General features: G+C 47.0%; 1 protein-coding gene across 10 annotated transcripts in view; it reads left to right on the forward strand.

Moving 5' to 3' along the window:
• Window positions 1–13,021, forward strand: part of SUGP2 (SURP and G-patch domain containing 2) — a 32,013-nt gene that overhangs the window by 102 nt on the left and 18,890 nt on the right. For 3 of the 10 annotated variants that reach the window (XR_015248445.1, XM_025916479.2, XM_086698510.1), the window contains exons 1-4: window positions 129–267; window positions 1,614–1,745; window positions 5,145–6,749; window positions 10,016–10,136. Coding sequence is in view for 9 of the 10 variants with exons in the window: in XM_025916479.2 (XP_025772264.1) it covers window positions 219–267; window positions 1,614–1,745; window positions 5,145–6,749; window positions 10,016–10,136 (1,907 nt within the window). In the remaining variant the exon portion in view is untranslated. The other 7 variants (XM_086698513.1, XM_086698511.1, XM_086698514.1 and 4 more) reach the window with 7 other exon arrangements.

The raw sequence follows: 13,021 nt of genomic DNA on the forward strand, positions 1-13,021 counted from the left end.
GTGCAGAGGCGGCGTCTGTGCCGTCTTTTGACGGCCGCTCCCCGTCGCCGCCGCCCCCAACAAATTAATCTTTTGCCTCGGGAGCGTCTGCCTTGTAGAAGCGAGCAGCGCGCCTGCGCAAGAGGACTTGGCGGCGGCCGCTTGCGCCTGCGCACCAGAGCTCGGCTGTAGCTTGCGCGTGCGCGGCGCGGCGCTGCGGAGACCGTTGGCTCATTTGCATGTCCCCGCCTCGCGCGGCGGCGGCGGCGGCGGCGGCAGCGGCGGCGGGTGAGGAGCCTGAGGCAGCGGCGGGGGCGGCTCCGCGCGCGGTGGGTCCGGGGTGAGGCCTGGGCCCGGGCGTCGTCGGTGGGCGGGCCCCGGGGTGGGAGGCTCGGGCTCGGCCCCGGGGGCCGCGGGGCGTGTGCCGCGAGCACGGCCCTCGCGCTGCGCATCGGCGGCGTCCCGGCCGGGTCGGCCTGGGGGGCGGTCTTCGGCCTCCCAGGCCCGACGCCCCCTTTTCTTCGTCTTCGGAGGCTAGGCCGGTAGGAGGCGGGCCACGCCCGAAGGGTTCTTTCGTCCATTCATTCCACCCAGCCCGTACGGGGATTACGGCGGCCAGCCGCTGTATCGAGCCCTTTACCATTTTTTACCTGGTTCACTCCCCACAGCAGCCCCCACCACGAGCTGCCCATTCCATGGATGGGGAAATGGAGGCGTAAAAAGGTTAGGTCACTCGATTTGATCCGGAGCCCCCTGGCTGGGAGACCCTGCCCTTCGATGGCACCGAACAAGGGGCGCCCCAGAAAAGGGCTTAAGGATGAGCAAAGGGGGTGATGGGTGTAAGAAATGACTATGAGGTAGGGCAGGTTTGAGTCTTGAGGTTGGATGTTTCAAGATGGAAGGGATATTTTGGTTACGGAGGTAGCCGCTGGATTCCTCATTGTTGCTTCTCCCGTCTTTTTCCCGTCAGCGTTCAGGGCTTTGTCCCCACTACCCGTGCCCTGTTTGCCAGGTTTCAGTCTGGGCTGTCTGACCTTGGGTGGGTCATTTAGCCCGAGTCTATCTTTTCTTCTGTATAGTGTCGTTTCTGACAGCACCCGCTTTTCACTGGGTTGTTGGAAGAAGTAAACGAGATTGTGAGAGTCCCTTTCCGACCAGAGGACCTGGTACAGAGCAAGCTCTGTCACCAGTCAGGGACTCCTCCAGTCACTTGTTGGTTGAGAGGCTCCTCTCAGAGGGCAAGTCAGTCCTCAGATCCTCTTTGCGTGTCTGTGAGATAGGAAATGGAAATGGGAAAGATCGCAGCTCTCCTAAAGATCCCACGTGCGAGGGGTATGGTCCCACCGCCTACGCTCTTAGGTGCAGTAACCCCAGCAGGTAGGGATTCTGAGGAAATGGGCTCAGAGAAGCAAAATAAATTGTCTAAGATCACAATGCTTGGTTTGCTCCTCAGCCAACGCCCCTGTGAACTCTGTGAGGGCAGAAGCCCCCGTAGAATAATCTGGCCTCCCTCTGCAGCACCGTGTTGAGTTATCGATTACTTGTCCTGTTACTTTGAGGGTTAGGTGAAACAGAGCGGGCCATGTGAGCATTAGTTGTCATTCTTAGTGTCTTTTTTTCCCCTCTCACTACAGGTCAGAGAAACATGGCAGCTAGGCGAATTGCACAGGAGACTTTTGATGCTGTTTTGCAAGAAAAAGCTAACCGATATCACATGGACCCCAGTGGTGAGGCCGTAGGTGAAGCTCTTCAGTTTAAAGCTCAAGGTGAATTAAAGTGCTTGGTTTCTTTGGTGGGAGGGTAGTTACGGGGCATGCTTTTAGGGTCAGGGCAGGAGGATATCGGTACCTTGGGCACACTCTGGAGTTCTTCTGATCCTACCTTCCTTATTTGTCGAGGGGAGATAAACTTTTCTCTTGGTCCCCCTGTCAGCTCATCACGCGGAAGTGGGTATTGTCATTCTCGGAAGCTTCTCCGCCCCAGGCATCCTCCCCCACCTAAAGGAGGGTTCTTGAATCAGTCTCCGGGCTCCATCCCCACCATTGCTGCCCAGATCTGAGCTCTTACTAGTTCTCACCTGGATTATTGCAATAATCTCCTCAACAGTCTCTCGGCTTCTGGCTTCATTCCCCTCAAGTCTGCCCTCCCCGCTGATCTATTAATGCCGGCCTTGCTGGGCCAAGGCCCTACTTGGACTCTTGGGGCCCCCCCATTTTGGGGTCACATCCTCAGACAAGTACGGGAACAGCCAGGTAACAGTGATGTGTGCGAGACAAGGGCATGGGAGGCTGCCAAGTGTAGGCCCTGCCTGAAAACCTTCCCTTTGGAAAGTTTTGAAATGTCATGCCAGCAGAATAAAAAATGGTGTGCACGGAGTTTGTAGGATGACAGGGAGGTTCCTCACCGCGGCGCTCGAGGGTCGCAGCCCTCATCTCTTGCCTCGAGGCTCGTGTTTCAGGGACACTATGCTGCCTGTCCTTGCCTTTGAATCCCTCCCCAGCCCAGCCTGGTTAATTCCCTCAGGCGCTAAGACCCAGCTTGCTGGTGCCTTCCCCCTGGAAGCTCCTGCAGGTTTTGAGGTTGGTTTGGTTGTTCTTCCGAGTCCTAGGGCAGTGTGCTGAGCCCTTACTTTTCTGAGGTGGGCCAGCCTCCCCCAGGCCTCCTTCAGGTCTGTGCTGCTCACCGCACCCACCCCTGAGCCAGTCTCCACCGAGGAAACTTCCTCAGTGTTGGTTGAGTGAATTAAGTGCTTGGGATAGGGATAACTTGTGTGCTTTGGATGTGGAGAAGCTGGAGGTTAGAAGCTGTCTTCAGCTTCTGAGTTTTTCAGAATTGCTTGAGTGGTACACAAATACATTCCCGTTACGAAGGATTGGAAGAATTATAAAGTAGTTAGGAGTAAAAATTTAAAAGTTCTTAGCTGCTTCCTTAGCCCTCTGAAGTAACCGTATCTGTGTCACCACAGATTTGCGCATCCTTCGGTTCTTCTAGTGATATGTTCGTGTAATCCTGAATACTTACATGTTGACATGTGTCCTCACGTGTGTATATGTGTATACTTATACATATATGTACACACATACACGTATATGTGGAGATTTTATCTTTACCTAGAGACTCAAACATCAATACGTATCTTAGTTTTGTCAAGAAAAATGGGGGGGCGGGATCTGTACTCGGAAACCAATAGGATGCTGGATGGTTCTGGAACCACCACTTTGTCACAGAGCTAGCCGTGTGGTCCATTGGTCAGCCTTTCACTGTATCTGCTCTAGTCTGCATTGGTTTACAAGGCATTGGAAAATCCTGTTGTGCAGACTCCAGCCTCTACTCTTCCTTTAATGCTGTGCCCTATTCATGCCATCAATAGCTGTCAATACCAGGATTATCCCGGTGGATTTTGCTGGAACATCCATACCCACTCTTGTCTTTTGTGGTCAGTCCCTGAGCAGCAGCCAACAAAGTCATCCCTTTACTCCAAACCCCTTCATGGCTTTCCATCTTGTTCAGAGTAAACTGTAGAGTCCATCGAGGGCCTAACTTGATCTGGTACTCCTGTTCTGTTCACATTTTGTGTCATAGTGGTTCTGTAACTTTGCTGCTTGTTGGAATTATCTGGGGACCCTTTAAAAACCCTACTGCTCAGGCCACACCCTCTCCTAATCAATTAAATCAGGATGCCTGGGGGTCCCTAAGGGCTCCAGTGTACGACAGGATCTAGGAGCTGCCTTCTTACTGCTTTGCCCCTTGTTCCTCTGTTCCATTCCGGCTACACTCGTTCCCTGCTAGTCCTGCTGCAGGGCTTTGTGCTCATGCTCCCTTTGTGTGGAAGGCTTCCTCCATAACCGCGCGGTCTGGCCTCTCACACCAGGCCTCTGCTGCTCAGGTACATTGTTAGAGCTACCCACCTTGATCAGCCTGTCTGAAAATGGCTTCCCCTGTTTGTGTTCCTTCCTGCTGGATATTTCCTATTGGAACTTTCTTACATGTGATGGATTTTTGTTTATTGTTTGGCTCCCTCAACTGACAAATCCAGGAGGGTAGAGACTTTACTGTCTCCTTTCCTTGCTATAATTATGTTGCCTGGAGCAGTGCCCATACATATTAGTTGCTTAGTTAGTACTTGTTGAATGCATAAACTTGGGTTTATGTAAAGCTTTAGCTTCCTGTGGCCTCTTGGCCCGTTACTACTTCCTGGTATCTTTCTCTCTCTTTTGACTTCTTGACTAGGTAATAGGTTCTGATTCACAAGCTAGAACGTTAGGAAGCTACTCTGCAAAGTCTCCCTGAGGTCTGCTATTCTCATATGCCCATAGTTCACTTCTTTTAATTATTTAAATTTTTAAAATTTTATTTTAGAGAGAAAATGAGCAGGGGAGAGAGAGAGGAGAGATTTCAGCAGCCTCCACACTCAGTGTGGAGCCCATCCTAGGATCATGACCTGAGCCAAAATCAAGAGTTGGTTACTTGAATAAGCAAATGCAAATCTAGATTCCTATTTTTCTCATTTCTGCACACACTGTTCAGTTTTCATTATGGCCTCTCTTGCTGTGGTTTGTTTAGCTTCTGTGTCCCCTCTTAGTTCCTTTGTTATTTCAGAAGATTGGTTGGCCCAGTGGACCTTTCCACGGGGAGCCTATCTGCCACCTTTGGGTCAAGTGCTCCGCTGTGGTCGGCTATGGGGTGTGAAGTATCAGCCGTGGCTTCTGCCTCAGTGGCACTGTGGTCCAACACTCCTTAGACGCAGGGAGGGCAAATAGCCTCCTGTAAACCTGTCTTCTGTGTGGTAGAAGTAGAAACATACAAGCGCTCCAGTTTTAGTAAAGAAGCCCAGATTATTTGGGGACCAGACACCCTTCCGTTAGTTTAAAAGAAGATCCCTACAGAGCCTGGACAGGAAGCCCAAATAAGTGAGGGGCACTTTTGCCCAGCCTCTGTAGACTGTCATCAGGGCATGTGTGTGCCCAGTGGTTGTAGGTCTTCTTCTGTTTTTATAAGTAGTAAACCCAGATGTCTAAATAAAGCCACACTTATTTTAAATGTTGGAAATAAATACTGCGCTCTAGCAGATAAAGTCCCCTTGCTGGCTGATGGTCTGTGGACTGTCCGTTTGCAGCCTCTGGTCTAAATTACCTTTGTGTTCTTCTTTGGATCGTTTATTTCAGATCTTCTAAGGACAGTCCCACGAGCCAGAGCAGATATGTATGATGACATTCCTAGTGACAGCAGATACACTCTGGCTGGATCTGTAGCCCACCCTCGAGACACTGGGAGAGAAAGCCTGAGAGGTGATGTATTTCCAGGACCTTCTTTCAGATCAAGCAACCCTTCTGTAAGTGAAGACAGCTTCTTTCGCAAAGAATGTGGCCGGGATCTGGAATTTTCCCACTCTGATTCCCGAGACCAAGTTTTTGGCCACCGGAAATTGGGACATTTCCGTTCTCAGGACTGGAAATTTGCACTCCGTGGCTCTTGGGAACAAGACTTTGGCCACCCTGTTTCTCAAGAATCCCCCTGGTCGCAGGAGTATAGTTTTGGTCCTTCTGCACTACTGGGGGAATTCGGTTCCTCCAGGCTGATTGAGAAAGAGTGTCTGGAGAAAGAAAGTCGAGATTACGACGTGGACCGTCCAGGGGAGACAGACTCTGTGCTGAGGGGCAGTGGCCAAGTCCAGGGCAGAGGCCGGGGTCTAAACATCGTTGACCAGGAGGGGGCCCTTTTAGGAAAGGGGGAGACTCAGGGCCTCCTCCCATCTAAAGGGGGAGTTGGAAAGCTTGTCACACTAAGAAGTGTGAGTACGAAAAAAGTACCCACTGTAAACCGTATTACTCCCAAAACTCAGGGCACCAACCAAATCCAGAAAACCACCTCAAGTCCTGATGTGACCCTGGGGACGAACCCAGGGACAGAAGATATCCAATTTCCTACTCAGATCCCTTTGGGGCTCAGTCTGAAGGATATTCGGCTCCCCAGAAGAAAGATGAGCTTTGACCTCATAGATAAGTCTGATGTTTTTTCAAGATTTGGGATAGAAATAATCAAATGGGCAGGATTCCACACCATAAAAGATGATGTTAAATTTTCCCAGCTTTTCCAGACTCTCTTTGAACTCGAAACCGAAACCTGTGCTAAAATGCTCGCTTCATTCAAATGCTCCTTAAAACCAGAGCACAGAGATTTTTGCTTTTTTACTATCAAATTTTTAAAGCACTCTGCTTTGAAAACACCCAGAGTTGATAACGAGTTTTTAAATATGCTTTTAGACAAAGGTGCTGTGAAGACCAAAAATTGCTTTTTTGAAATCATAAAGCCCTTTGACAAGTATATAATGAGGCTTCAAGACCGGCTTCTGAAGAGTGTCACACCCCTCCTCATGGCCTGCAATGCCTATGAGCTGAGTGTCAAAATGAAGACCCTCAGCAATCCCCTGGACTTGGCTGTTGCCCTGGAGACCACCAATTCTCTCTGCCGGAAATCTCTAGCCCTCTTGGGACAGACTTTCTCCTTGGCCTCTTCTTTCCGGCAAGAGAAAATCTTAGAAGCTGTTGGCCTCCAAGATCTAGCTCCCTCTCCTGCCGCGTTTCCAAATTTTGAGGACTCTACTCTGTTTGGAAGAGAGTACATCGATCACCTGAAGGCCTGGCTGGTCAGCAGTGGGTGTCCCCTCCAGGTCAAGAAAGCCGAACCCGAGCCAACCCAAGATGAGGAGAAAACGGTTCCTCCTACCAAACCCCAAGTCCAGGCCACGTCTCCAAGTGGGCTGAGTGATGGTAAGGAAAGCAGCGAAAGTTCCTATTTCTTGTGATTAGTTTGTTTGTCATGTTTTCTTGTAATGTCTCTTATTTTCTTTGAGATTTTTACACAGAATTTTTTAGCCAACTGGAGACATCAGAATTTTAGTAGAAAACTCCGATTGGCCAGTGTACATGTCTGCCATGCATTCTGTAAGCATATATTAGGAATCTTCTGTCTACCACAGAAGTCCTTAGATGTTTCTGGGTCACAGACTCCTGATCAAAAGCTGTGGCCCTGGTCAGGAAAAATGCACATGTATTTGTACACAATTTTGCCTCTGCCTTCTGGCAGGTGTGTGTGTGTGTGGGGGGGGGGTGTTGTACCATTCTACAGCCAAGGTTAAGAAGCCCTTGTTGTTACAGCATCCCCCTCTTTCCCACCCTAAGGTATTACTAGAGGGGAAAGTAAACACTGGGCTCTGTCTCTGGGGAGTCCCCAGGCTCTTAAGGGACAGAAATCATAAAACCCAGCTTCTCCTGTGCCAGGATTAAGGGGGATGGAAGAGATCCCAGCCCAGGGGAGTTGGGGAGGCCGTGTTTGAGCTGTGTCAAGGGACTGGCAGAGATTAGCCAGGTCTGCCCAGGTAGTAGAAGCACCTTTCCACCCTGAGTGACTCAGTTTTCTAGAATGGCTAAAGATCGATAGATCACTTAGGTACATCTGGTAACCTGCAGTTAACGAATCAGCTTTGAGGAGGTTCCAGAAAGGCCAACAAAGAGGTAATATAAACACTGGCTATTTGGTATCCCTTCTCTCTCCTGCTTAGCACCCAGGATGAATGCTGTCATAGTCCAGACCTGACCCAGAAATCATGAGCATTATGTGGTGGCTTTGTGACCGGCGAGGAAGCACTTTTCCCCCCTTTACCTCCAGAGGAGGAAGTCCTTTTCCCCCCAAGACAGTTTTCACCTTCCATTGCCCCAGCCATGTGGGAAAGCCTTATTTGTCCCTGAATCTCTTTACTCCCCTATACACTTATGGAACCCTGACTACATCAGGCACAGAGTAGGTCCCACTATGGATGGGCAGCCACACCTACCTCTTGGAGAGGGAGCCTTCCAGAAGTGGGCTCAGGGCCGAAGCAGGACCCCTCCTTCCCACACCCCCCAAAGTGGGGGAATGGAAAGTCAGTGTAATGTCAGTACTGAAGAACTTTGTATGAAAAAGTCTCCCATAACTTAAAGTTGCCCACCACCCTTCCCTGGTTTTGCTGCTTCACAGGTTTGCCCGCAGCTACTGTCTTGCTGTACTGAAAACACTACAGTCTGTTCTTTTACAGGACTATCAAAGGTCTTTTTCTGTGTTTCTACAGCAATTGCTGCATCATGATACTGACCTAACGTAAATTACCTCACCCTTCCCTTGATGTGGGACTCATGCTGCCTTTTACTAGAGGCCTCTGAGGCTAGGCAGAGGCGGGTTCCCTAGTAATTGACATCTGCAAGCCTGGGCTGTCTGGACAGCAGGTAGATGGCACCAGAGCCCATGTCTTGTGGGGCACTGCTCTGCTGCTGCTTCCATTACTGTTAGAAATGCTGAGATGACATCTTCGGTTGAATGCTTTGATGACTCTTCCTGTTATTTTTTAAGTTCTCTGTAGAATTTGGTCTCAAGAGGAGGATTATGGGGCCAAAGCTGGGGCCCTTGCTTGTGGTTACCTTCTCAAGAGGTGGTTGTAGTGATCCAAAAGTTGTATTGTTTTTGAAAGCTTCTGACTTTGAACTCTTATTCCTCTGTAAAGTCATGTAAAACTAAAAGTTCTATAAAATGAGAGCCAATAATCAAAGGGGAAATACTTGCAACAGCACGACGATTGAAGAATCAATTTATCCGGTATAAAAAGCTTACACTGATATTTAAAATAAGCTCAAAGGTGTATCTTGGACATAGGCAAGGACAGGACAATGCAGTTAGTTACTCGACACAACAAACGGGCAAACCTCTCCAGTTCAGGAGTGGTTTTTGCAGATTTTTTTTTGGTTTTAAATGTTTACCTTAGTGCAGAAGCAGGGGAGGGGCAGAGAGAAAGGGTGACAGGATTGAAGCAGGTTCTGGGCTGACAGCACAGTGCCCGATGTGGGGCTCAAACTTGCAAACCGCAAGATCATGACCTGAGCCAAAGTCGGATGCTTAACTGACTGAGCCACCCAGGTACCTCCTGGAGTGGTTTTTATCAAATGACCGAACAGACCATTCTGTGATATTAAAATTAGCAAATATGAGAAAACTAAATATTAACAGTCTTATTAATTGAGGGCACAGATGCTCTTCTGTGTTGCTGGTGGCATTGTAAATTAAAATTCATATTGAAGGAAGTTTATACTTTAGGAAATGCTTTTCTTTTCATATATTCAAATATTTTCTATGAACATCTACCTTAGGGCCACTCACTTTTTTGATTAGGGAATTTTGTTTTGCAAATTTATATATATGTTTTCTGATTATAAAGCATGCATATTAAAAAAAATTTTTTTTTAATGTTTATTCATTTTGGAGAGACAGAGCATGAGCTGGGGAGGGGCAGAGAGAGAGAGGGAGGCGTGGAATCTGAAACAGGCTCCAGGCTCTGAGCTGTCAGCACAGAGCCCAATGAGGGGCTCAAACTCACAGATCAGAAGATCATGACCTGAGCTGAAGTTGGACCGACTGAGCCACCCAGGCACCCCTACATATTTATTTTTTATAGCTAAAGCACAAAGAAAATGAAGTCCCTGGTAAATCTACCGTTCATAGATAACATCTATTAACATTCTGGAATATTTCCTTCTAATCTTTTTTACTACATGTCTGTATTTATATATCTTTTCTTACCTCTTTTGTATTGGGAATCATAACCTAAATATTTTTTTATGTGTTTTATACCTAGACATGTTTTATATCTTTTATATTTTTTCCTGAATGTGAACATTCTAGTTAAGCGATACATGAAAAACAGAATTGAGTTGCTGCAAATCATTTCCTTCTATAGAATATATGCATACATTGCTCTGTATAGTCCTCGTGAGCTTGTGACTTTCTTTCCTAGTGTTTATGCTGTTCTGTCTTTTGGGAAGATATTTTACATATTGGTTTTTAAAATACTGTGCTGCTTTCCTCTTTTCAACGCTGGTTTCTCGGGAATGAGGATTTTGGTCACTGGTGCCTGCTTAAGTTCCATCCTAAGCCTCTGGCTCTGTCCTGGTTGTCTCAGGCCCCACGCGGTCCAGTGCGTTTCTCAGAAAAGCCCTTTTGTGTGTTCCAGCGGTTCCTCAGCGAGCAGATCACAAGGTGGTGGACACTATCGACCAGCTGGTCACACGTATTGTCGGAGGCAGCCTGTCTCCCAAAGAGAGAACTCTTCTCAAGGAGGACCCTGCTTACTGGTAGGTCTTTAAATTTTGGCCCTCCACATCCCTCCCATAGAACACATGGCAAACTTGGTGTCGTGATGGTGTCCAGTGCAGAGGGTGAGTGAGATATCTGTTTTGAGCATTGGTATTTGCCAGTGGGAAGAGCATGAGGGAGGGTCAGGTTCACCTGCATTCAAGCCCTGGCCCTCCTGCAGGCATGCCATGTGGCCTTCTCTCATCCGGGCATGGAACCTCTCAACCCTCTGCACTGACTTAAGGATGAGGTGAGAGGTATATGCACAGAGCACATGAAGATAAGGAATGTGTCACAGCAGTTGTTTGTGACTTGTTGCTACTGTTTGTTAAACTCTTTCCTTTTGCCTTATTCACTCTTCACATGAATAGAACAACTTTTTAAAATTAAAGTTTTGTCCATAAATATAGTACTTTTTATTGGAAATCAGGAACAACAGATAGTAGGGGGAAGCCACCTGTGTGCCCACCAACATCTACTGACATTTTTGCATGTTTGCCTCCAGTCTTCCTGCTCACTGTGGGCTGTTTGGGTTTTTGTTTAATGTAGCTGTGGTTTTACTATGATCTGTCCTGTTTTTATTTTTATTTGTATGTATGTATTTATATGTATTTTTCCTGCTCGTTTTAGAGAACACAGGAAAATGCTCATATTCTTTATTCTTCGTAAGCGTTTTCAGAGAGCTGCATTTATACTCCATAGAGAAGGTGGCCAGAGTTTAGCCATTCCTCTCTTATTGGATTTTCAGAATGATTTTGATTATATACTGTCTGAAACTGCTTCAGTGAATCACTTAACGTCTCATATTTTCTTATGTGTTTAGGATTATCTCTAGATTAGATTGCTGCAAGTGAAAAATATTTTAAAAGTGGCATACGCCCTTTGTAAAAACAGAGAAAAGTAAAAAGGTAAAGATACCATCACTCACTTCCACCGTTTCTCCCTCTTAGTATGTCCTGCATTTCAAATGTAACATCACTGTCCCTGTTAATCGGTGGTTGCACTCCTTCCGTCGTATGCAGGTACCATAGCATACTTGACCATTGCCCATTGGTGGGTTCTTAGATACTTTCTAGTTTTTCCCCACTGTAAATACTATTATGATGAACAACATTTTGCTTGTATTTCTGTCTACATTTCTGGCAGTTTATTAGGGGAATATCTGGGCATGAAATTGCTGGGCTAAAGACAAAGTTAACTTTAGAGGCTTTGATCTCTGTCACCGTTTCTCAGCTGCAGCATGATTGACTTCTGACTCTGGATAAGCCTCTGTGGTGGGGACTGTCCTGTGCTTTGCAGATTATTTAGTGGCATCCTTGGCCTCCCCCAGATGCTGGATGCCAGTAGAATCCTCCCTCCTAAATGCTACCCACCTGGGGCAGGAGTTGTCCCTGGTGGAGACCGTCGATCTTTATCATCAGGTTATTTTTTGTGGGTTATCTGTCCCAGTTGACACTCGCTATCCTCTGTAAGCATGCTGTGCCCTCAACTGTGTTTTGACTTTGAGATAATTTCATAGTGTGATGTTTTACCTCATATTCCTTTGTTAATTAACAAAGATTACACATTTCCTCATAGTACATCTAGTTGTAGTTTCTTTTTTTCAGTGTTTATTCAGGCCTTGTCTGATCAGCATTGTACCTATACTGGACTTAGTATTTTTTTTTTTAATTATTTTTTTTTTTGGTAACATTTATTTATTTTTGAGAGACAGAGAAAGTGTGAGCGGGGGAGCGGCAGAAAGAGAGGGAGACACAGAATCCAAAGCAGGCTCTAGGCTCTGAGCTGTCACCGGGGAGCCCGATGCAGGGCTTGTACCCATGAACTGTGAGATCATGACCTGAGCCAAAGTCAGACGCTCAACCGACTGAGCCACCCAAGCGCCCTGCCTTTTTTTTTTTTAAGTTTATTTATTTTGAGTGAGAGAGAGACCAACCATTAGGGAGGGGCGGGGGGGGGGCGCTGCAGAGGATCAGAAGTGTGCTCTATGCTGACAGCAGAGAGCCCGATGTAGGGCTCAAACTCATGAACCATGAGACCATGACCTGAACCGAAGTCAGATGCCCAACCTACTGAGCCACCCAGGCGCCCAGGACTTAGTATTCTTGCTATTGTAATTACTAAAGATGCTTGAAAGGCATAAATTTCCATGTAACAGTACCAGAGGTTTGGTCTTAAGCAGCATGAAGGGGAACGGTTGGATCTTATTTGGTTTTATTTTTACAGAATTCTTGCACTCATTTGGATTATTTTCATGTTTAGAATGAGGTGAGCATATAACTTAAAAGTTAAAAAAACAAACCAGCAACCTAACTGTTCTATCGTTATTTATTGAAAACTTCATTATCAAACACTTTTGCTTTCTCTGTACTTGGTACTCTTCTCAGTGCTTTATAGATTTAAGCACTAACTGGTTGAATCCTTGTAAACCTCATGAGACGGGTCTGATGCCATCCTTCTTCTACAGACCAGAAACTTGAGGCCTAGGGAGTCCTTTTACCTCAAGAGTACAAAGCTAGTAAGACAGAGTTGAGATTCTCATCCAGGCTCTTGTTCTCAATCAGTGTGCATGCTGAAGGAAGGAAGCTAGAGAGGCTCAGATTGGTAAGGGAAAGCAGAGGCCAAACCCTCTGGGTAAGGTATTATCCAGACTTGGAAGTCCCAGGCACAATTTCCAGGTGCTGCTTCGCTGCAACAGTTGGGAATCTTGATGCCCGAACTACGCAGCTTAGAGTTGTGTGAATAAATAACATTTGGAAATGCAAGAGTAATTGATCGCTCTGTATCATGTCAGGAGACTTGAATATAATTCTCTGAAATGGGTAGATGTCATCTAAATAAGGGAATAGTTACAACACAGTGAGCGGGTATAAGCAGGTAAAGA

Source organism: Puma concolor, chromosome A2 (assembly GCF_028749965.1).
Source record: "Puma concolor isolate L17-30 chromosome A2, mPumCon1.1.hap2, whole genome shotgun sequence".
NCBI classification, from domain to species: Eukaryota; Metazoa; Chordata; class Mammalia; order Carnivora; family Felidae; genus Puma; species Puma concolor.